This window comes from Anomalospiza imberbis, chromosome 13 (assembly GCF_031753505.1).
Source record: "Anomalospiza imberbis isolate Cuckoo-Finch-1a 21T00152 chromosome 13, ASM3175350v1, whole genome shotgun sequence".
Lineage (NCBI taxonomy): Eukaryota > Metazoa > Chordata > Aves > Passeriformes > Viduidae > Anomalospiza > Anomalospiza imberbis.
In genome coordinates this window covers 12195151-12219409 of record NC_089693.1, presented here as the reverse complement: position 1 = coordinate 12219409, position 24259 = coordinate 12195151, and the positions used below count along the sequence as shown (strand labels likewise).

The window sequence follows — 24259 nt, the reverse complement described above, 5'->3', positions numbered from 1 at the left end:
ATAAAACTGTTGGTCTTACCCACCAAATATGTACATCACACAGTAGATTGTACTCTGAAAGGAAGTAAAGCAAATGTTAAATTTTAGGAAATAAAATTAGAAAAGAGAGACTGAGGAAACAAAGTTGCATGGGATGCACGCCATTTATTTCAGAGGAAAAAAAAAACACATCAGAAGACATAATTTTGCTATAATTAGCTCTGACTCATGTTTCAGTTCTGGAAATTGTTGTAACCAGCTGTAGTCAAGTTCCAAAGTCATTGGCTTTGGAGGGCAGGTGCTGGCAACAGACTTTGAGAGGACATGTGCAATTCTTCCTGCTTCAGGGTCTCTGTTCTCTGGGAAGCTCAGGAGACACTAATTCTGATGTCACAGCCAAGCAGAAAAGATTTCTTAAACTTATGTGAATTGCTTCTCATGTCTTTGCCTACATATGTAGATTCAAGTTGTGGCTGAAGTTAAGGAACTATGTTAAGAAATGATTCTTCAGAGAGAAAGTCTTGGGGGAATTTCTGGAGAGAAGTAACTCTGTCCATAGGCACACCCATACTCGTGCCTTGGTAATTGTTGGGCATCTCTCTGCAGTGTGAAAGATCATGAGTAAATAGAGTGCATGCAGTGAAATGTGAAATGCAAAATGCTGCCATTGTTTTTTTCCTCAGGTATTTTAAAAAATTGTGTTTTATTCCTCCTTTCCTCCTGGCATGAGGAGTTCATGATACTCAAACTATAGCTGCCCCATCACAGTTGTGTGTGTCTGTCACAAGGTAATTGTGCCTGGTTTGTGGTGCTGTGTGGTGTTTGGCAATTTCTTCTGTGGGGTAAAACAAGCTGTGCTGTGCTGGGCAGTGACTCATCCAAATGTCCAGCCATGGGAGGAAGCCAAGGAGCTGAGCCTTGCCTGGAGCTGCAGCTGCCCCAGGGGCTGGGGACAGCTGTGCCCTGGGGAGCAGTGGCAGTAGTGCAGGTGTGAGCTGCCCCAGGGAACACCTTGCACTGCTGCAGTGCTTGCAGGAAGAGCCACATCCCCTCCAGGGCCACGCTGACCCCCGTGTGTGGCTGATGGCAGCGGGTGCTGAGCCCCCTCCTGCCCTGCCCTGCCCTGGCCAGCACGGCAGAGGCCCCAGGTGTGCTCACATCAGCCTGCCAGTGGCAGCCCTGGTGAGAGGCTCTGCAGGACAGGCTGCGCCTGGGTGTTTGCTGGCTGAAATACAAACTCTGCAGGTTTCCCTGCACCACTTCTGTTTGGTCCCGAAGCCTAAAGCCAACATCCTGCTCTCTGTCCTTGGGCCCCACCTCCCAGTCAGTGGTCATCAGCTCACCACTAATTATCTGAATTAATTTCCAAAAGCAAGGAAGTTTAAATTGACTAAAAAGATCTTCCCATCTATACCTTTTCTTATTCACTAAAAATCAGTGGGGGTGCTTTATTTTCTAGGGATAACAATTTTGTGAATGTGGGTATATCCAAATATGTGTTTCAGTTGCTTTAGAGATTATTATAATTGGATGAAAGTTATCCTTTTAACTTCCAACACTTGAACTTTAAATTAGCTTTAGAGTGAGTGTTGTAAAATTTGATGTTGAGACAGACTCTTACGATAGCATGATTAATGTTTTGAATTCTTCAGTTGATAAATCAGTAGAAACACAAATTAACCCATATATTTTAGGAAGAAAATGAGTACTTAATTTTAGAAACTGGAAACTCCTCATTTGCTAAGCTGACTGTAAAATCTTAGGAGCAGAAAGTAATTTAATTTTTTTAAATTTCTTTTTGGACAACCTAAACATCACTATTTTATGAGCTACCATCACATTATTTTAGCCTACTAAATACTCAGTAATGTCAAGAGGTAACTGTACATTTCTAACAACTATTTAAGTGACCACTTTTGTAGTCAATAAATGTATACAGTTTTCCTATTGCAAATGCAGAAATCAATAAGTCTTAAAGCACATCTTTATATGTCATTTCCTGCCCCTCATTCTTTGTTACCCTCTATCGCTATGCAAATAGTACAGCTTTGTATGTATTCAGGCAAGCAATCTGATAATCCCAAAGACTTTGTTTTTATCAGTAATACCTTTCAAAGGAATAATTGGTTTCTGAAATATTATAGTATTATATTGCTACCACCACCAACAAAGTATATCACAGTACCAATAATTTTCTTCTTTCAAAAAAACGCAAGAGTGCGGTTAGAATACATTCAGTTTGAATGAATTTGATGTTTCTTAGAAGTGCAGAGATGCAGTTTGTTCCTAGATCCTTTCCTGCAGCTGTCCATCTGATGCCCACTTTGACATCTGCTCTGCTGGGTGTACGTGCTGCTGCTGCTCTCGTGGGGTTTCTGACAGTCTAATCCCACTTTCCAGGCTGTACCAGCTGGCACTGACCCATTCACTGCCCTTCTGCTTGCAGATTTGGGATACTCAGCAGTGCTGCTTGCTCTCATTTGTTTTTCTCAAGTTTATTTCAGTACACAGTTCCAGTGGATGGCTGCGTGGACTGGGAAATTTGGACATGGATACAGTGGTGCACTTAGGGTTTAGTAACACACACAGTGCCACGTGATGAGGGGCAGTGTGCTGCATCTCAGTTATTCCAAATGCCATTCCTTTCGATACAGACATACCTTTAGGAATTTTTTAGAAGGTGAATTGCTGTATGATGTCTAAAGCATGGTCTGATTGAGAAGAGAAAATGCTTTTCTTTGGAGCTCAGTGTGTTGTGATTTGCATGCCTTGATTTCTGATGTATCCAGCTGGTACCTGTTGTACCAGGGGTGAACCCTAATGCTGATGAGGTAAGGCAGAATTGCACCATGTAGGATCCACAGTCGTTATTTGCCCTGGGCATCCCAGGACATGTAATACAGAGGAAATGCACAAGGTATTGTTTGTTGTGTGTGGAGCTGTATTGAATTAATCTGAGAAATTTCAGCACAATGCAGGGCAGCATTGAGGGCTGTCTCTGGGGCAGTAACCAAGCTGCTGTGGAAGGGGTTCAGTTTCAGGCAGATGACACAAGTCTGTGCAGGTTAATTTTTAGATTATGCTCGGGCACACAGTAAATATTTTTAAATGTTATGTTTGTAGAAATAGTTTGGAAATGTGGTGATTAGAGAGTAATAGTAACGATAAACTGTTAGGCAGAACAGAGTGAGCTGTGGGTTTATAATAGGTAGACCTTCAAAAGTTGCAAGTACTATAGATGTATGTGTACACCTACACATATAAATATATCCAAGTGAAATAATTCTTACAGTTTTACTAAGTCCTTGAAAGAAATCTGTGTGTATGTGAGCTCTCTGTTACACTTTATTTCCTTTTGAAAGACTACAAAGAACAATAAAGGATTTTCACCTGTAAAATTAGACTGTGTGGAAGTGAATTGCTAAGAGTATCAGCTCCCAGTCTTACATTAATGAAATAACTGTATTTTGATGTAACTTGTTGAGGCAGAGACTGTTCTTCATTCGATTTTTGACTATTTTTAAACCAGGACATGATTATTGTTGTTAAGTGTGTATGAGCCATGTAGATGATTGAATAGATGTGATAATTTCTACAAGCTGTTTAACCTTTACAATATTCCCTTTTTTCAGTCTATTGGAAATGCCAAAACTACCAGGAATGACAACAGCAGTCGCTTTGGTAAATACATTGAAATTGGTTTTGATAAGAGGTATCGAATCATTGGTGCTAACATGAGAACTTACCTCTTGGAAAAATCAAGGGTGGTGTTTCAGGTAAATCTGATGTAATCTCTTCATTTTGTTATGTCATACTTGAACCAATCCAGTTTCCCACACTTCCTCTCCATCTTTGCCTACTTTATAGTCTAGACCTCAGTAAAAATGGACTTGTCCTTGACTGGCTGCCTAAAGATATAAAGATAATAATTACAGTCTGTACCATATGAGGATGTTACATGAAGAGCTGTTGTATGTTTTTGAAGTATGAGACAGTTATAGCACATGGTTTAGCTGGAAGAGAGTATTTTTAATTTCTTTTTGGTTTGAAGGTGTGGATTTGAAGTGCCTAAGTTCAGAATTACGGTGTAGGTCATGAGTCATCACCTTCTGAGCTGTTTGTCTTTCATTTTAAAATTCAAGCTTTGCCTTGGCAAGGAAGGTACTCCCTTTACCACATTACTATAAAGGCTGAGGCAAATAGTTATTTTTGGAAAATGAAAAACTTCTGAGTGTGATCGTTTCACTCATCTACAGAATCCTGATCTATAATAAATAGTAATCTACAATTCTGAAAAGTGAAATCATACTTTTTTTTAATGAAAATGTCTGCATGTTATTTGCTGTTGAAAATGGATTAAATTAACCAAGAAGGAAGAGATAGATGCTGATTTATCTTCCTTTTTTTCCATGTGGCTTCTGTGCTTTTAATGTATTGCTAGAGAAAGCATTATACATAGTAATTCAGTTCTGTTCATGGTTGTTTCTGCCACTTGTTAAGTGGTGAACAATAACAAATTCCTTTCTTTTTAAAGGCAGAAGAGGAGAGAAATTACCACATCTTTTACCAGCTTTGTGCCTCTGCAGCATTGCCCGAGTTTAAAACCCTACGATTAGGTATGACATTCACATTCCTTTTGTTGTGTGATTGTAGGGCAGCAGCATCCCTGAGCTTTTTGAGCCAAAAACCCAAAAGAAGGATTGCTGGCTTTTAAATTCTAAACTTTTAAACCTTTAAGTACTAAAATGTATTGAGAATAACTAAAATGATAGACCTTGGACTTTGTGGTTTTCTGATAGAACCAAAGTAACAGATTTGTTTATTCAGCAGACTCTCATACACTGCAGTTGTAATAGGACTTACTATGTCCTGGAGGGTGAAATTCTTTTCTCTTAGTTCTTTAAAACATTTTTTCCGTTGTTCCAGCCACTAGAGAATTTTATCCTCTCTGGTATAAGCATCTGAAAAGCTTATTTTGCATCTGCATACTTTTACTTGGGCTGTTAGCAAAAATTGCTTTACAATCTCTGCTAACCTGGTGATCAAAAAGCAGATGAGGGAATCTTTTATCAAAATAAAATGTTGATAGAAGAAAGGTTTCTCATTTGACAGGAGTTGGTGCTTTGTAAAAAAGTGTGATGATGACCTTAGACAATCAAGTCATCATTTTAAAAATTCAGTATAAATTGCAGTGCTTCAGTACATTTTTAAAAGTTGATTTCATAAATTGAAAACTGCACAGCCTGTGCTGGTTTCTGAAATACTGTTCTGGTTTTAGAGTGCTTCTCTGCTCTTCTGCACCCCCCTGGCACATTTAGGATTCACATCTGCTAACACAGGAAAGAAAGGAACTGATGTAATTTTAACTGAAGAAGCCATTTAGCAGACTTCTCTTTCAGCATTCTTGGATCCTTAGTTGATCAGAAGAAAAGGAGTCTGTTAGTGCAGCTGGAAGCATGGCCACTGAAACCATAGGAATTTACCCAGGAGAGCTGCTGGTCTCCCAGTGGAGCCCAGTGCTGTACCCAGAGCAGTGTGAAGCTCTCTCTTCTCCAACCTTGACTTCTCAGCCTGAATGGATCACATACTCATAAGGCTGAGCCAGGCCATAAATTAGAGAAGAGAAGAAAATGGACAAAATAAAATATTCTGATGTAGTAATAGCATAGTAATATCTGTCACATAATTCCACAGTTCTGCTGCTCTCAACTCTGTGGCTACTGTGTAGGTGGTTGGCTCAGGCTTGGAGAGTAACTGCTTCCAAAATGATTTTTCCACAATTGTGGAAGTCTGAACCAAGGTTAGGTAGAGAATATGCTTGAGGACCTACTGTGGGAACCAGGTGGCCTAAGGAATACTTACTTGCACAGTTAAATCTTGAAAAAATGCTCTTTAGAATAAGTGGGTCTTATGAGCCAGAAGGTGAAAATATACATATGGATTCTGCCAAGAGCAACTTAATCATTACACAGCTTTACAGATGTGCTGTGAATTTCTGCATCAGTGTGTGTAAAATACATTTTTTATTATTACAGGGAATGCAAATTACTTTCACTATACGAAGCAAGGTGGAAGCCCTGTGATTGATGGTGTTGATGATGCTAAGGAAATGGTGAACACCAGGCAGGCCTGCACTTTGCTAGGTAATTGGTAAATCACAGCCATATCCTAAATCTGATACACTAGCAAGTTTTTTTCCATATTATTTGTGTATATTTTTTTCATACTCTGTTGTGTTTAAAACCAGGAGAGCTTGATAAACTTTGGGACTGAGATACTTGTATTGCATGGAGAAGATATTTAAATTGTAGTGGAATCTTAAGAGGAGTGCACATTATGTGAACATAAATGGTGGGCTCCCTTGGTGTAACATATACAGTGCTGGAGGTCACCGACAAAGCACTTTGAAACAGCAAATTAAATGATTCATTTTAATGGATTTTTGTTTCATCTGGTTGTAAAACATTTTTGATAGAAGTGGAGCCAATTAGTACTGTCAAATGTCAGTCACACACAGCAGTCACTGTTCTCTCCTTAACAAATGTTTTCATCAACTGCAGCTCTCTCCATTCAAAACGTTTTATTCATCATTTTCCAGGGATTAGTGATTCCTACCAGATGGGAATTTTTCGAATCCTTGCTGGCATCCTTCACTTGGGCAACGTGGAGTTTGCATCTCGGGATTCTGACAGCTGCACTGTTCCTGTGAGTAGCAGATGAGCTGAAGGGCATGGTTTGCACTCTGACAGGTCTGCCTTCTGCTTTGTTTGCAGGGACCTCTTCTGAAAAAGAAATGGAAATGGGTTTATTTCTAATTTGCTAACATTTTCATAGTTTTTTGTAGATAGATTCAACTCTTCTCAGTTCAGAGGCTGTAGACAGTACTCTCTGTGTTATAACATTGGTATACAATTATAGCTGTAATTATCTGTCCTAGAAAAGTCTAGGCAGGCTAGATTTGAAGTCTTGAGCAGGTGTCTAGATCTTTATATTCCTGCATGAATATCTTCCCTGCACACAGTAAATGCTTTGCCAGATGGGGTTTTTTGACATGAAATGCCAGAATGCCCTAAATAATTGCAAAATAAATGCTTTGCAAAGTCCTCTGTGATGCTTAGACATGACCATAGGATATACAGATATAATTTGTGTGACTCATCTAAGTGTCATGGTTTTATCAGTTCTTTTTTGCCTTGGAGATCAGCAACAAGGACTGAATAGTCTGATCTGAAAAACCCTCCTCACTGGTGAGGGCCCAGGCTTCTTACCCGTATTCTGAAGATGAGAAACAAAAACAGTTCTGGCTAGTCTCTTCTTTGGCTTCACAGTGACCAGTTTCTGCCTCTCTTTGAATGTCTGCTGCTGGCCTGCACAGCCTTCAACTTTAGCAACAATAAAGTTGCAATAGTAGCAATACTTCCAGAGTTTTTTCTTTTCTCACTGTCAGTTCCTTTCTCAGGAATCTGCAGTGGCAGTTTCTGGAGCTGAGACAGCAGGTCCTTTATGGGTTGGAGGTGATTGGTGTTTCTGCCCTGACACCACCTGCCCGTGGGGTCTCACAGCTGCTTTGGAACCACAGCAGTAGTCTGGCTCCTTGGTGTCATATAAAGGTTTTCACTACAAAGAGAGCTCATTTAATGATAACAGGTAGAAAGCTGGTAAGCCCCAGGACATGAGGAACTTGCCTGTGTTGAGGTGAGTATCTCCAGTGCAGGAATCCCACTGGCTAAGCTGGTAAAAAGCTGCAGGTTCCTGTGCAACCCTGTCCTGGCCTGACGACAGCTGGCAGGCAGTGGTGAATGTGTGCACAGGGGCACCATTACCTGGGCTGTGCTGTTCTCTGGCAGTACCATGTCACCACTGGCCATGCACACTGCTCTGCTGGGAGGCACTGCTGTGATGGAGCAGTGGTGCTGCAGAGTGCTCAGCAAAGGGCTCCCTGTGCTGCTGTGGCAGTAAATCAGTTTGTTTAATGTCAGCCTGAGCAACCCTAATGTGACACTCTTTTGTGCAGTGTTCATAAGTATTATTACTTTATTATTGTCTTCCAAGCCAGTAAAACATGCTCAGTTAATTGGATTTTGGAGGTGTAGCTGCATGGGGCCTGTATGCTGTAAGAACTAGAAAAAGCTCCAGAGAAGTCACAAGGATGTGGAAATATTTAAAGCTGATGTACCCTGAAGCTGTAGGACATGTGGTGACAGTCCTCTGCCATCTGTCCTTGTCAAGACAGTGCTTGTCAGTGTGCTGCTGAGCCACCAGGTGCAGTGGGAGCGTGATGAGGAAGTGGTGTTAGGGGAGCTCCTGAGGAGGAAAGACCTGTCTGTCTTCCTTGATTTCTAGTGATCAGTTAGCATGTTAGTCACTAAGTGTGGTATCTTATTGAGTGGCAAATGCACTGCACTGATCTTTGTGCAGAAACCTGATACACCCATCTCAACATACAAGCCTTGCTGGTTGATTTTACCCAGTTAAACAAAGCTCAGGTTTTTTTCTCTTGTACAGTTCAATTTGAGAGCTAGAGAACATCATTAGCGTGCTGCAATCTCTTAGTGTTTGTCTCCAGAATTCACTGAGAAAATACTTTAAGTACTGAGACCAGAGCTCTGAAGCCCTTCCACACTTGTTTCTTGGCTGCATTTCCTCGTTGCCCATCACTCCCTGCCACAGGTGTATGTGAGCAGTCAAGAGCCCCACTCAGGAGCTCTGTTCATTTGGTATTTTGAATTCTTACACCTGGCTCAGGCCAAGTCCACCAGAGAAACCAGATGATTCATTTTTCTGCAGGTTGCAGGTTCCCTGTGTGTGAAGCCTTTTGGTGAGCACAAGTTTAGTACCATAAATGCCTTTGAGGAATATTGTTCACTAATTCACATCAGCAACGTGCGTGTGCTAAGTGGGGAGGGAACTTGCTACATTATGAAGGAGGAAGAGCTGAGGAAGCTGCTGTTGCTGCTTATTGTGGGATCACTGCAGGCAGGCAGTTCTGTTGGCATGATTGTGTGTTTGCTATGACTAATATTGTTTCAATATCTAACGAGCCTGTTTTTATTAGCCCAAGCATGAGCCCCTCACCATCTTCTGTGACCTCATGGGTGTGGAGTATGAGGAGATGGCCCACTGGCTTTGCCATAGGAAGCTCGCCACTGCCACTGAAACTTACATCAAGCCAATATCCAAACTGCACGCCATCAATGCCAGAGATGCACTTGCCAAACATATCTATGCTAACCTCTTTAACTGGATTGTAGATCATGTGAACAAAGCCCTTCATGCCACTGTAAAACAGCATTCTTTCATCGGGGTGTTGGACATCTATGGGTGAGTTTTTGTTAGAGATATGACACTCTTACATAATTATCTGACTGCAAAGCATCCTTGTCTTTATCATCTAGCACCGCATGGATTACACAGAAAACCCCCAAACCTTAGCAGCTGCTTATTCCAGCTGAAGGAAGTAGGTGTTTAGTTTTGACACACTAAGATCTTTGTCATGACTTCAAGGTTTATAATGAGATTTCAGATTTTTGCTGTTGGCAGTTTACTTATCTGTTGCATTTTGGAAAGTTACAAGGCAATTTTCATGTCAGGTTCCTCCAGGGTGGCACTTACAGAGAGGACAAAGATAACTAATGTGCTCTCCAGGAACATCAGTTCTTTCCCTGAGTTCCTCATCCCTGCCTAGAGAGGACCATCATTGAAGTGCCTGTGTAGTGCAATTTGCCATTTCCCTGTGTGTTTTCTTGCTTGAGCCATGTTATTTGTGACTGAAATAATTCAAGGAATTTAACTGGAGGGAGGGAATTTAAAATTTTGGGGTAATTTTATCTTTTTGTTTTAGTACACTAGTAATTTTGAGTATATATGCATATTTTAGATTTGAAACATTCGAAATCAACAGCTTCGAACAGTTCTGTATCAACTATGCCAATGAAAAACTGCAGCAGCAGTTCAATATGGTAAGTAGAAAGTGACTGGCATTTCCTCTTCCCTTTCCCCTCATCCAAGTCCATTCTGCTAATTGGGTCTCCAGTGGTTAGGATGAATTCCTTCAGTCTATTAAGCAGCTGTCCTGGCCGTGGGCTTTGAGGGATGGGGAAAGATCGACTATCTCCTAGAAATAGATTTTATGACTAACTGCTGCTCTGGGAGTATTTGAAATTCTGATCACAGTAACAATTATAAGGCAGAAGCAGTGCTTGGCAATTAAGACCCTGAGATTGCCTGTCAGTGAGAGCACTGTGTGGATGAAGTCGGAGTTAGTGGTGTGTCCATAAGCTCCGAGAGCCCCTGGCTGGGCAGAGGAGAGCGCGGCTTGGCTGCTGGAGCTTCGCCACCTGTGCTTCCTCCCCGCTGTTATTTTGTGAGGCTCTTTGGCTGCATGCTGAAGGTGATGAATGACGTGTGGCAGTAGGCGGCTCTTCCCCCTCCTCCAGGGAGATCACGATTCTCTCCTCAGCCTTAGTGACGTTTGCAATTACATATCTTACCTGCATAATGATGAGGCAAGTTATTTCTGCCAGGTCTGTTGCTAGGCTCTGCCGCAGCACCGGGGTAGCTCTGAGCTCCCGTTACGATCCCACCTCTGTGGCAGTGTGTGCTTGCAGGGCCGGATCCCCTGTGCCGTGGTTCATCCCAGTGTGTCAGGGAGTAAGCAGGGTGCTGGAGCAGAGGCTGGACTTTCCAGCCCTGGCATGCCCTTTCCGTGTGGGTAGTGCCATGGCTGGCTTCAGCTCTGTGAGTGGGATGTCGTAACTGATGGGCATGGGGCATCTTGGAGTTTTCTCAGCTTACAGCAAGATCTAGTTGCTGTAAGAGCTGTAATTGTTCTCTTCCTCAGTGAAGATAACTGTGCCCCTGTTCCCTTCCCTCTCACGCCATTGCTGTAAGCACCTGCCTCATGAAGGAGCGGGTGACAGGGCTGTTGTGTTGGTGTCCTGCCAAGCTACCAAACCCGGTGCTGGTGATCGCGGACCTCTTGGGCTGCCATGCAGGCACACAGGGTGGAGGTTGCTTTGAATTAAAGCCTTGTGGCTGGTGGCAGCCAGCAAACCTTCATGTGCTGCCTGGAGCAGCCTGAGCCTGGCTGAGCAGAGGCTTCTTGGAAACTGCCCGACCACCCTGCCCTGCCTGGTGCCCACCACCCATAGGGAAAAATCAGGTCTGAAGGCATTTTTCACCACCTAATTGCTGGTTCCTTCACAGTGGAAAAACGGGTTTCTGTTTCCTTTCAGATCTTGGGTTGGATATGACTTGCCAGTAGAATGCTGGAAGGGTTTTGCTGCCAGGTGCAGGGTGGGAATGGCTCCCACGGGCGCGGTTCAGGAGCGCGGTGTTGGGGAGGATGGTGTTAAGCTAATGAAATAATTGGATAAACAGCTTTGTCAGGGTAGTTTGCTGCTGCCTGGCAGGTGTGTGCTGGGGAACTGTGAGGTACCTGTGGGCTGTGCACTGAGCTTGGGGCAGCTGGGGCTGGCACCCCATTTGAGGTGTTGTGGCACCCCCAGACCCTGCCCATGCTGCTTGGGGCACTCCCCGCACACATCCACCTGCCACAGCAGCATTAAGTGTGCAGAAAAATCTAAGTGGGGGATGAAACATCATAAAAAATAATTGGAGTCAGCAGTCTTTTTGGTTTTTAAAAGTGCTTGTTCTATTAAGACCACAGTTTGCCTGTTTAATATCTTATTCTGTTTTTTCTGAAGTTTTAATTAATCTCTTACACACATTTCATTAAAGCTGTGCAGGTTGTTTGTGGTAATATTTTGGAATAAATATACAAGTACACGGTTATTGATCTTTGTACCAGATAAATCTGTCACAGAATTTTCCTTAAAGGATTTCTAGTGCTGATGCTCCTTCAGCTTTTGCTGAAGAGTAAATTTTAATGCAGTGCGTCATGTTAGAAAAAAAATCAGCAGCCATTTAAGAGGAAATAGAGCTCTGTTCTTTTACAAGGAAGCACAAAGGTATTTATAGTGAAGCTTTGCTTAAAATAGAGCAGTATTCGTAATTTCCAAATCATAAAAGCATGGCACATCCCAATTTATAGGTTGCTTTATAGGTTCCGGCACTTTGATGGTTTTCTGGGTTTTGTGTTGGTTTTTTGTAAGAGAAAAGAGCTTATAGTAATTGTGGGACAATATTCTAAAAAGATAGGATATTTGCAGAGAATATGGAGTGCTTTAAATTGGACTGTTGTTTTTAGGCCAGGAAAAAAAGGTTAATTTATTTTTCATACAGCTGTTAAAGAGTTTATTAAGTAGAACTAGTGTGTCACTTGACAGCCTGCATTAATGGGCCAAGATGAATCTAGTTTGAGGCTTCAATATATTTATTCTGCATTTCATTTCACAGAAAACTGTTTTCCTTTTGCCCTGCAGCATGTCTTTAAGCTAGAACAAGAAGAATATATGAAGGAACAAATACCGTGGACCTTGATTGATTTCTACGACAATCAGCCTTGCATCAACCTCATAGAGGCCAAAATGGGAGTTCTGGATCTGTTGGATGAGGAGTGCAAGGTGTGTGTTCAGGGGCTTTCATAGAGGGAGAGGTCATCAGCTGTCCTGCTCCTGGGCCTCACAGGGAAAAGTCATCTGCAGAGAGTTGTCATTTTGATACTGCTGGTGCAAGAATTTGGGAAGTATGCAAACAGAATTGCCAATTACAGGAGGAGAAAAAATGGTTTCAGTAATGAAACCCCCCCACACCCCTTCCCCTCCATCATGTATCTCTAGCTGTTCCTGGGTCTCTGATCAACTTTGTTTGGACTTGGACAGTTTTCCCCAAGGATAAGCGAGTGCAGTCCTTGTTCCTGTCAAATTTCCCCAGATTCCCTCTTGCTTAGTGTTTCACCCTTTGTCTTTTATGTTGGTTTATTTTATGCCAAGCCATGTACAGGGGATGGCTCAGAGTGTGTCTGCCTCAGTGGAAACCCAGCTTGGGGTTCTTATTTATCACAAAGCATCACAAGAAGTCTCTGATGGAGGTGGATGAGTTCTGCTCAGTCTGGTAATGTGCCTTTGGGATCCCTGCCTTCAGGTGCGTGACACTGGAGGCATTGCTGGTGTCAGGTGTGTCCCAGCAGCTGCACCTGCTGCTGGTGCCCAGTACTGTGGAACTGGCAAGCACACAGCTGGTTACTGTGTCCTTGCTTCTGGCAGTGCTGGGAATCCGAGGAGCTGGAACGTGAAAGCAAATCATCAGATGTTGTCCCCCATCTTCTTAGATGCTTTTGCTACTGAAAAGTTCTCAAGACATTTTAAGTGTGTTCTGTATTCTTTTCCATAGATGCCAAAAGGCTCAGATGACTCCTGGGCTCAGAAACTGTACAATACTCATTTGAATAAATGTGCTCTCTTTGAAAAACCACGGATGTCAAATAAGGCCTTTATCATCAAGCACTTTGCTGACAAGGTAAGGACTTTCCCCGCAGCCCTGCTTTCCTGCTGGTGTGTGGGAGGCATCCTGGGGCTGCTGCAGCAGGGACTGGGCAGTGGCATCCCTGGCTCTACTCAGCTCTTGCTGCCTCAACACCTCATCGGGAGGAGAAGGTGAACTGGCAGTTGTGCAGAGCCAGGGACACACAGGAGCTCCCGACTCCATCACTTAACCACTGACCATCCTTTTTTCCAGTCGTGGAAGCTCAGTGCATTTGCAGCTCTCAGCATTACTGTATCAATTCCAGTTATGCAACAGAATTGCACAAAAAAGGAAATCCTGTGCCCCACTCCTTTTAGCTGAAGAGCAGCAATGAATTAATGCCATTTTTGCTGCCATCTCGATGTGCAAAGAGGAGCGAGGCTAACACAGCCTTTTCTATTGCTGGAGCAGTGTGTGCTGCTCCCACCCTCACCTCGGCTGTGCAGGGAACAGCTCTTTCTAGGAAGCTGGCTGAGGGGTGTCTCAGTGCAGTGCATGTCATGTTCAGCTCCCAGTGCCTGTCAAACTGAGCCACTCCTCTGGTTAAAACAAAAAAATTAATCATCCCATTTAATACAGTTGTCCTGTTGTATGGAAAAACTGCCTGAGAATATTGTCAGCTTTGTCAGAAAAGGTTTCAGGAAGCTCTCAGATTCTTACCAGTAGGTCTGCACACGCTGGCATGGGGGGTTGGAGGCCTTTGTCTGCCTCCACTAGGTTTCTCCCAGGCTCTTGAATTTATGTGTAGAAGAAAGGTCCTATTTTTTTTGCATCTAGTGTTACCTTAATGAAAGCACCAAGAACATCTCTAACTGTTTTGGTTCATGAGTTCTGTTCTATTTTGTGGATGAGAGAACAAGAAGGAATTATTTAATATTTCATAATCTGTTCATTAGGCTAAACTTTGCTATTGAAAGCAAGGCTTTCCTGTGTCTAGTCTGTGAGCAGCAAGGGCCAAGGAAAGCAGAAAGGAGCTCCAAGTAGGTAGTAGCAAAGCTCTGAGCTCTGCTCTGCTGTCTGTGCTAAGCGTTTTATGTTTTCTGTGTGCTTATGTGAATGTACACAGACATCTTGGAGGAAAAATAAAGCCACAGCTGGCAGGTCCGCGATCTGTGCTGACGTTGTCCTCCCAGACAAGGCAGGGATGCTGCTGCCCTCTCCTGGCGTGGCCTCCCGCAGGAAGAGCATGGATGGTGGTGGCCCAGGTAGTGCTCAGAGTGGGCTTCGGCTGTGCAGAAACCCTGGGGACATCCCCTGTCCTCTTCCCTCCAGGAATTCCTTGAAATGTTTTGCAGGTCAGGGTATAAGTGTCACTGTGCAAGCACAGATAAATGGACTTCTGACAATAGTTTTGGTTTTCTTTCAACCTTGAATTAGGACAGTGAAATAAATGGTAGGTTTTTATCTGACACTGGCTGTTCTCTGGTCCAGGAAACACTGTAGCCCTGTGACAGAGTTGTTATATATTGTCACAACCTTCAGACATTTTATTGCTTCTGGTAAAATGAGTCCTTTGGAGCACAAATGAGCCATTTCCACAATAATCTGCAGGCAGATGTACTTAGTGCCTCTCAGCTAATGAGATGAGATACTTCGTTCTCAGTTGCATCTGGGTTTCAGACAGCTCTGCAGCCCTGATGAGTTCAGTGAAGGAGATGCTCAGCACACACTTTGATTCTTCACCCTTACAGTAACCATTCAGTCATGCTGCCTTGCCACAGCATCTCTCAGCAGTGAAATATGTCTGGTATAATGCAATAGCTGTATTCCTCTCTCTGTTTTAATGTTCTCCGTTTTACTGGAAAGCATTCTCTTTGAGGAAAAATCTATATTTAACGAAGATGCACTTGGGAGCTGATATTTTCAGTATGTAAAAGAATTATGTTTTAAATGTGCATGTAATATCTGGTGAATACTATGCAAATTATTATTATTTATTGCTTCTAATATTTTCTCTTGTAAAATGATGGCTTTCAGGTGGAATATCAATGTGAAGGCTTTTTGGAAAAGAATAAAGACACAGTTTATGAAGAACAAATTAGGGTCCTAAAATCAAGTAAGGTTAGTATAAGGATTCTTTTTCTTCTTTTGCAGTTAAGAGTCCTTGAATTAAGGGTCATAGAAAACTTCTTATAAGCCTAGGAAATATTTCTCCCTTAGTATCAGATCAACTGAAATGGAACATAGTTTGTGTTTTACTTGGTTATCTGCATGAACTTAGGAAGTCCTATATCCTAACTTATTTCCATGTAAGATCAGTCTATTTAGCCACTAATTTCACTGTTTGTGGGTCATTGTTGTTGCTGTTTTGGAGGCTGTTTTGTTGGGTTTGGGTTTTTGAGTGGGACAAAGGGGATCTGGGGAGGAGGGTTTCTTTTTCACAAAACTTAGCTATATTTTCTGTAGAGATGTCAATGACTTCTGATATACTGTAGTGGTATAAGAGGGCTTAACAGATAAGCCCTTAATTTTATAACCTGAAAACAGAATCTCATTGTTTATGGCATGAGCAGAAGATTTCTGAGGGAGAGACAAGTTTGAAATGAGAGAGGAATAAAATATATAGACTGTAAGGACCAAACCAGAACTTAGTCTTGTCTTTTTGATATCTATGAAAGGAAGATAACTTCTGAATTGAAAAATACTGCATGGAGGAATATTACAGAACAGGCCTTCAGTGGCATCATCTGCGTTCTGTAATGGCAGAAATGCTGGTTGTGCTCTCAGAAATGTGAAGGCAATTAACTTGACATTGCACAGTGGTGGCTGTTGGGAATTTGCTAGCTCTAATGGCCCAGGAAGCTGGGTAACAAGGACAGGCTATTTAAAATCATGCTATTCTATCAGGAAAACCAACGTTTTTCTCTTCTGTTTCTATTCTGAGCAGATAATATGAAGATAAATGATTAAAACATGTGGTATAATGAAACACCATAGCAGACTTTCCACTGGGAGAAGTATTGAAGAGGTTTAAGTGAAGCCAGTTCCTGGGGGTGGAGGGGGAGGCAGGTGGCATCTTTGGGGAGCTGGCAGAGGCCAGCCAGCCACTCTGTGCAGGACAGAGGGACAGAGTGCTCCATGGGATGTCAGCCAGTGGCTGAGGGACAGACAGAGGGGACAGAGCTGTTGTAAGAGCCTGACAGCAGCTTGGACAGGCTCAGTGTAGCTTGAGGCAGTTCAGTCTAAACACTAAAAAACAACATGGTTTTACCCCATGGTAAATTTGGCCAAAACCAGTGTAACGAATGTTTTGTTTTTGTTTTTCATCAGCGCCTCTTTGTTAGTAATTGTAGTAGAACTGCATTTCTGATTTTGATTTTATTTTGTTGATGGTGATGTTTTCTGGGTTTGCTGTGCACATCCAACAGAAGGTAATTCTAAATTGAATGCATCATCTGTCATCCTGCCCATGCCCACTCTCACAGCTTGGATGCTTCTTAGCTTTCCAAAGTGCATGACACACTCTGCTCTTGTCACACTCTACAGTCCCTGTACAGTGCCTCTGCAGGGACTGTAGAGTTCAACTATTTATTTTGGCCTTCTCTGTAAATCCACCCACAGAACCTCTGTGAGCTCGTTCAGTTTCCATGCATGTATCACGAAAGCAATACAACAATCCTGGCTTTTTATGCTTGCTACTGGCATGGTTGTTAAAATTTTCTGTTGTGGCTCTGTATTGAAAGAATGATCTGTAAGATTGTTAGCAGCATGTGTGTTAAGTTGCCTGAAAAAATACAGGGAAGAAATGCTTCCTTGCTTGTTTTCTATCATGTGAATTATCTACCCTTTGATCAGTGTTTTCCCTCTCTTTGAACACTCCTGGTGTTCTACAAAACAAAGAAAATTGATGAGATACTAAACCCCAAAACCAAACAGGAGTAGTCCTGCTGTTTGGATCATTGCAGCACTGCTCCACTATTGCTCACCTATCCTGGAGAGGCCAGACATTGTTTCTTTCTTATATTTAGAGTAACTGGGCCAGTGTCTATGAAAATAGTGCCTTTGATATGCACTTGCCCATTTTTACTGGCAGATTTTCCCAGGGCTGGAGAAAGAGAATGAGACTTAGGTATGGACAGCTTAGAAGAACTCATCCATCTGCAGTGGAGACAGTGGGGACCCTGTTCCTACCCCCACCTCTGGTGTGTGGGACCTTCAGAAAATCATATTATGTTCAAATAAGTTTCTGTACAGGCTGAAAACACCTGGCTCTGTAGCTCAGCTGCCTGTGCACACCAACTCACTGTGTCATAGGCAGCTGACAAGGAGGTGGTACCCCAAACATCCTCAGCTCTGTGTTGAGTCAGTGGAAGGAGAAGAGTAAATCACCCTCAGGAAATGTCCTCCTTCCACCAGCTCAGGTGAGATAAATCCAAGCTGAGATACTCCTTTTTAAGTTCAGGAATTTAGGGTACCTTTGGAGCATCCTTAGTCATTTTGTTGTGCTGGGTACTGCTGGGGAACATTTGATGCCCTTTTCCAGCCCATTTAGCATAACTACAGGGCACAGGTACCATTTTGTTGTGCACTGTGTTCCATTGGTTATTGTGTCTGCTCACCAAATTTTATAAGACAGAATTAATTTTTAAATTTTTAGGTTGTACTTGGCCCAAGCACTTTCTAGTACTGAAAAATGAATGTTCCTCTCTCTTGGGAAAATGCACAGATGCTAGATATAAAATTATTCATGGACAGGTAGAGAAGTTCTGATTCTCTTACTCTTATAATGGTTTTGAAGAGCTGTAGTTGTCAGTAGAAAGACCTGGTGGTGTTATTTTTAGTTATAAGTTACTTCAAAGCAGCTGTTATGTATCAGTATATTTTGTAGCCATTAGAGAAAGGGAAGCAGAAGTCCTGTGTGGTATTTGGAGGGACATTTCAGATTTTTCTTCCACTTTCACTGGCAGGGAGTAGATCTCAGTCAGATAAATTTGGCTAGTGGGGTTTTTTTCAGTTGATGGTTCCTCTTTTAAGCTGATTATTTCAATTTGGAGTGATAAAGCAGGAATCATCTTTGCTGCCTGCTGCTTTATTCAATGTCCCAGATACCTCTCAGCCACAAAGGAGACTGATGCACCATTGGAATATGAGAGGACCCTGTCATTTCCTTCTTAGATCAAAGCAGCTGTTTATAATTGCAATTGGTACTTATGAAACTGCTGTTGGTATCTAACAGTTTCACATGGCTATTGTTGGCTATATGAAAAAACAACCCAGAATTTTATCTTGAGTAGGAGACTCACTGATCAAACCTACAAAAGTTTTGGTATTAAATCATGACCCATATACCACTTAGCCTGTCTGCTTTTTTTATTTGTCCCCTATGAAGTTCAACAAAAATGCAGTTCTTACGAAAGCTGAGCCTGGAATTTAATCTTAAGCACAAGCAGGTGCAATTGTTTGCTGGATTCTTACCCTCTGTGTATTTTTTATGCTGTTACACCAGTTTAAGCTGCTGCCAGAGTTATTCCAGGATGAGGAGAAGGTCCTCAGTCCCACATCAGCAACCCCTTCAGGGCGTGTGCCTCTGTCTCGAATGCCTGTCAAACCTGCCAAGGCCAGGCCAGGGCAAGCCAGCAAGGAGCATAAGAAAACTGTGGGACATCAGGTGAGTTTGAAGATGCAGCTCTATTACATAATATCTCCCTTTACCTCCTGTCTCGTAGGTCTCGAGGTGTGCTGGTGGCTCATGGGATCCCTTGTGATTTTGAGAGAGGTGCAGCTTATTTACAGCTTGGTGCAAATAGTCCCTAATTACTGATGCACTGTGGGGAACAGTTTGAGGCAGTCCATTTTTTATTATGGTGCCAAACCCCTAAGTGATGCTGTTCAAAACAAACTTAATGTGGATGATGAGAAGTTTTGAAAATCTTAAACTGGGTTTTTTGGATCATGTGCCACTTTGTCTGAGTCAAATCCAAAGTGGGGTTCAATTCCCAGAAAACTTGGTTCCAGGTATCAGTGGCCAAACATAAAATATCTGCATATCTTTGCCATAATTAAATTTAAAGTATGCAAATCAGGTCTATTTTCTGAGGTATCTCAAAGATGACTGAGCTTGTTGAGGCTATTCCCTGACTTTTTTTTTCATTTTCTTTTTGAAAAAGTTTCGAAACTCTCTTCATCTGCTGATGGAAACCCTGAATGCTACAACTCCGCACTACGTGCGCTGTATTAAGCCGAATGACTTCAAGTTTCCATTCACGTAAGATGCCAGTTCCTGTGTGGTTTGAGTAGCCTGTGTTGGGAGGGGATTGCCCAAAGCCACTGAGAATCAAGGCTCTGCTGACCCTTGCTCACTCAGGAGTCAAGTGCTGTGTCTCCTTTCTCTGGTTATGGATTCACTCTGTGTGCGTGTATGTGTATTACAGCAGGAGATGTTTGGGGATGAATAGAGGGAGAAATACTTCCTGATGCCATTTTTTTGTTTATGGTGATTCGTGAGAAAAATGTTCCGACATCTTCATTGCTAGCAATTTTAAATGTAACTGGGGTTTTCACTCCTTGAGCTCCTTTGACATTTGCTGGAATTTACTTTTTCAGATTCCAAAGCCTTTTTTTTTTTCATGTATGAAAAAAAAAATTTTGCTTAGAGTTTTTCTTAAAGCCCAGGCACACAAAGGCTCCTGTAGCTCTTGTGCTGGCCAGCAGGAAGTGCCAATGGGCTCAGACAGTTCTCCAGCCAGGCCGTCCTCTGTTAACCTGAGTTTCAGGAGCACCTTACCAACCACCCATCACACCCACCCTGCTCCCCACTGTGCCACTTCTCTCCTGGGTGTGCACACAAGCAGGACCCCCAGATAATGCAAGCCTAGTCCCACATCCCACAGCCACCTTTTGTTCCTGCCTAGGTTTGATGAGAAGCGGGCAGTGCAGCAGCTGAGAGCTTGTGGTGTCCTGGAGACCATCCGGATCAGTGCCGCTGGCTTCCCCTCCAGGTGTGTTTGCTCTTTTGATTGCTCCCAGCTGCAGTTCTATTAAGGTAATCTTCACTGTTGGCACTCACACTCTGCTTTTGGGACAGGTGGACGTACCAAGAGTTCTTCAGCCGATACCGGGTTCTGATGAAGCAGAAAGATGTCCTTGGTGACCGAAAGCAGACGTGTAAAAATGTCCTGGAGAAGCTGATTCAGGTACTGGACTTAGCGCTGAGAGCATTTGGAATCTGCAGGAATAAAGACAGTGTTGCTTACTCCCTCATAGCCACGCTATTTTAGTACTTCCACAAAATACTAAACCACAAATGTATCCTGTAGCTCTTTGACTGCTGTTCCTTTCAACTTAGAATCGAACAGCCAACAAATTTTTTTTTTTCAGTGTGCCTTTGTATATTCTCAGTTTTTCCCTCAAAGGAGTACTGCAGCCTGTAGACATAAAATATTATTCTCTTTCTGGTTTAGTTCTGAAATTTCAGGTGTGTTTGAGCAGCAGCAGCATGCTTTGTTCTGCCCTAGTCCTGACACAATAAGTGATTTGTGCATGTCTGAAGCCCCAGCTGCTTTGTTTGCACTGTGTAATGTGGTTGAGGATGGACCGTTCAGAGGGGTCAGCTACAATTTAAGCAGAAAATTGTACATGTGCACTGCTTGTATTGCTTTCATCCTCTGGGCCCCTTTGTCACCTCCTGTAGCCTTCCATGTCATTATCTTTATGGCATAGTCATCTAAGCAAAAATCTCACATTGCCCCTTTGGGCCATGCTTGCAGCCTTATTATATTATTTTTTAACAGAATCATACAGACAAAATACCCTTCTCCACTACTTAATTTAAGTCTCAGATTACCCAAAATATTGCACAGATAATTTTGCCTCCTTACTAACTGTGCTTTCATTTAGCCCTTCGTGACTTTTTTTATACACTAACACTTAATGCTGTAACTTATTCTCTTTTTACCTTTGAAAATAGGACAAGGATAAGTACCAGTTTGGTAAGACAAAAATATTTTTCCGGGCTGGTCAAGTAGCCTACCTGGAAAAAATAAGGGCAGATAAGTTGAGAGCTGCCTGTATCCGCATCCAAAAGACGATCCGGGGCTGGCTGATGAGGAAGAAGTACATGCGTATGAGGAAGGCTGCCATCACCATCCAGAGGCATGTCAGAGGGTACCAGGCACGATGGTAAGCACTGCTCAGGGCAAATGCCACACCAGCCTCAGTCCAGAGCCCTATAAATAGGGTATTTAAATGTGATACATTTGTTCTCGCCTTCCTATACTGCCTGAGAAGAAATGATTTTCCAGGGAAATTAAGGAAATTTAATATAATGAGTGTGTCTGTCCTGACTGGTTTTGACCTTTCTAAGAGGACAGTAGCACCCTGGGTCTATGATGCAGAAAACAAGTAGTACTAGGGAGATATGGTGCAGGTGAGGTAAAGCAGGACTGTGTGAGTCCTTATTGCCCAGTTTCTGTGTGCCCTCCCAGCTGGGTCGGTCCTGCTGGAGAAGCCATTCCTCATCAAGGGTGCAGCTGTAAAGGGACATTCATCAGTCAGTAATTTGTTTGGATTGACTTCTGAGGGATGGCCATGGGGCCAGAGAGAAGGGCAGGAATACAGATATTATATTGTTCAAAGACAAGGTGGGGATGTAATAACCAACCTTCAGAAAGAGGCATATGTCAAGACGCTTTGTAATTGTGTTACTGCAATAGCCAAGAACAAGCAAACATTTTCTACTGTGGAGGTTAGGAGAGTAGATCTGGAAGATGACATAGTGGAAACAGCTTTAAAGTTGGAGAAGAGGTGATGAGAAATTAAGCTGAGTTTACCTTGTCAGTTGTATAGTGCAGTTCTTAGGGGAAGTGAAAACACTTCCCTGTAAAGCTTTGCAAGGTTTCTGTTAATTTGTCATTCTGTTGTACTGCTACACAGCAGAACAGCAAGTAAATATACAGTGTCACTGACAACACTAAGAAGAAACTAAAGATACAGGCTATTCAAAAAACCCCAAGCATTCAGTCCCATAATTACAGGTACTGTTTGTGATCTTTTCCTTAGCTATGCCAAGTTCCTGCGCAGAACACAAGCTGCCATCACCATTCAGAAGTTCCAGCGCATGTACGTGGTCCGCAAGAGATACCAGTGCATGCGAAATGCTACTATTGCCCTTCAGGCTCTCCTGAGAGGTTACATGGTCAGAAACAAGTACCAAATGGTAAGAAATCATGAGGTACTTTTTCACTCTACCTTTATTTCCACGTACTTTCAGGACAAAGCTTCTCTGTGGTGTCATCTTGGGAATCTGAATGTTTTATGTGCATGCTGTTAGGTGTGATGCACAGACAAAACACCAGAGCATGGATTAAGGGATAGCACCTGGAAATTAGAAATATCTAATACTCCCATCAACTTGTCATTTTAGACAATTATGACTTTCACTTGTTATATAGAATGTCAAGGCACTTAAATACTGAAAATGGCCTTGCTTTAATCTGTTTGGTTAGTCCAAATCACTATTGCTTACATCAGTGTACATGTGATGCACTCACTACTGGTCCTTTCCCATCCCTAGTTTCAGTGATTCTGAAATGGCTTATGGAATTATGTTAGCAAAGAGAGTCCCACAAAAATTGGATATTAAAAGTTATCCATGGGTGGTGGAGTGTTTTTGTTTTGTTTTGTTTTATTTTATTATTGTATGTTGGTTTTGATGTAGGGATAAATTGATATAACACCATCTTAGCAATATTGATACTGTTTTCCTGAATATGCTTGATAATAAATTATTCAGTTGAGAAATTAGAATTTGGTTTTCAGTGGTTACAGGTCTGGAAACAGAATTATGATTCGAAATGCAAAGTGTTAATATGTTTCATAGCAGTATGAAACCAAAACTTTTGTAGGTTTGATCAGTGAGTCTTTTTCTGCAAGAATTGTTTTAACCAGGCTCACAAATGAGCCTGTATTTCACTGAAAAAGTAGCCAAGAGATTTGTTTTCACAAGCATGTAAATGTTAAGGACATGCAGCCAAAAGCCATCTGATGCTTATGTACCATATCTTTCTCTTTTGCGTTTGAAGTTTCTGTATATTTTTCATTTGTATTAAACTTGCTACACAGCCACATGTGTTGCATTCTAACATAAACCAGCCATAAAGTTGGAAAAAAAAATAAACCTTCATAAGAATTTCATAGTAATAAGACCCTTGTGCTTGACTTGGCTGTTCTTTTATGTGGATATCCACTTGCCTTTTTATTTAAATTCTTAGCATCCTTGTTATTACAGACTATATTTGTGATGTTAAACAAGATGTGTTTTTAACAGTGGTCTGACAGATGTGATGAAGTGACACCTGGGTCACAGCAGTAGGTGGCCTAAAATCTTCAGGAAGATGGGAGTTGTTTCTCCATGCCTTGTTAGTCACATGAGTAATACACAGCCCATCTGTCTTGTAGCACAGTTTAATAAACCTGTTATATTCCCTCCTAATAGAGATGGCAGGTTTCTGGAGGAGTCCCTGGAAGGGGTGGTCAGACCTGCCTGTCAGGAGGATCCCCCTCGAGCTGTGAATTGTTCACTGCAGTAAAACATGACAGTCTGACAAGTGCCCCTGCGGTGTGCTGTGTTTGTCCTGTCCTCCCAAGGTGGGATTTTACCCAGGCTGAGGTACAGGAGAGAGGGAAGCACAAGCTCTGTGTGCCATGGGAAGGTAAACACGGTTGTTGTGGAGTTGGTGATGATTGCAGACGAGTGAAACCGAAAGGTTGCCCTGTGACAGGAGAGCTGGGCTGAGCCCTGCTGCAGTAATGTGTGGTACACGTGTTGTTCCTTAGGATTGTGAAAGGGACCTGTTGTTGTTGTAGGAAGAGAGGGCATGTGTTGAGTCACGTGGGCAGTACAAGGAATTTAATATGG

The 24259-nt window shown here is 42.4% G+C and overlaps 1 protein-coding gene across 3 annotated transcripts in view; it reads left to right on the top strand.

Annotated features, from left to right (window-relative positions):
* MYO5A (myosin VA) overlaps positions 1-24259 on the top strand; it is a 98503-nt gene that overhangs the window by 43637 nt on the left and 30607 nt on the right. For all 3 annotated transcript variants that reach the window (XM_068203962.1, XM_068203963.1, XM_068203961.1), the window contains exons 6-20: positions 3612-3755; positions 4514-4595; positions 6015-6122; positions 6578-6684; positions 9035-9300; positions 9857-9938; positions 12363-12503; positions 13273-13398; positions 15382-15465; positions 18851-19012; positions 19512-19609; positions 20256-20342; positions 20429-20537; positions 21311-21522; positions 22402-22558. In XM_068203962.1, the coding sequence (XP_068060063.1) occupies positions 3612-3755; positions 4514-4595; positions 6015-6122; positions 6578-6684; positions 9035-9300; positions 9857-9938; positions 12363-12503; positions 13273-13398; positions 15382-15465; positions 18851-19012; positions 19512-19609; positions 20256-20342; positions 20429-20537; positions 21311-21522; positions 22402-22558 (1965 nt within the window). The remainder of the gene's footprint in view (positions 1-3611; positions 3756-4513; positions 4596-6014; positions 6123-6577; positions 6685-9034; positions 9301-9856; positions 9939-12362; positions 12504-13272; positions 13399-15381; positions 15466-18850; positions 19013-19511; positions 19610-20255; positions 20343-20428; positions 20538-21310; positions 21523-22401; positions 22559-24259) is intronic.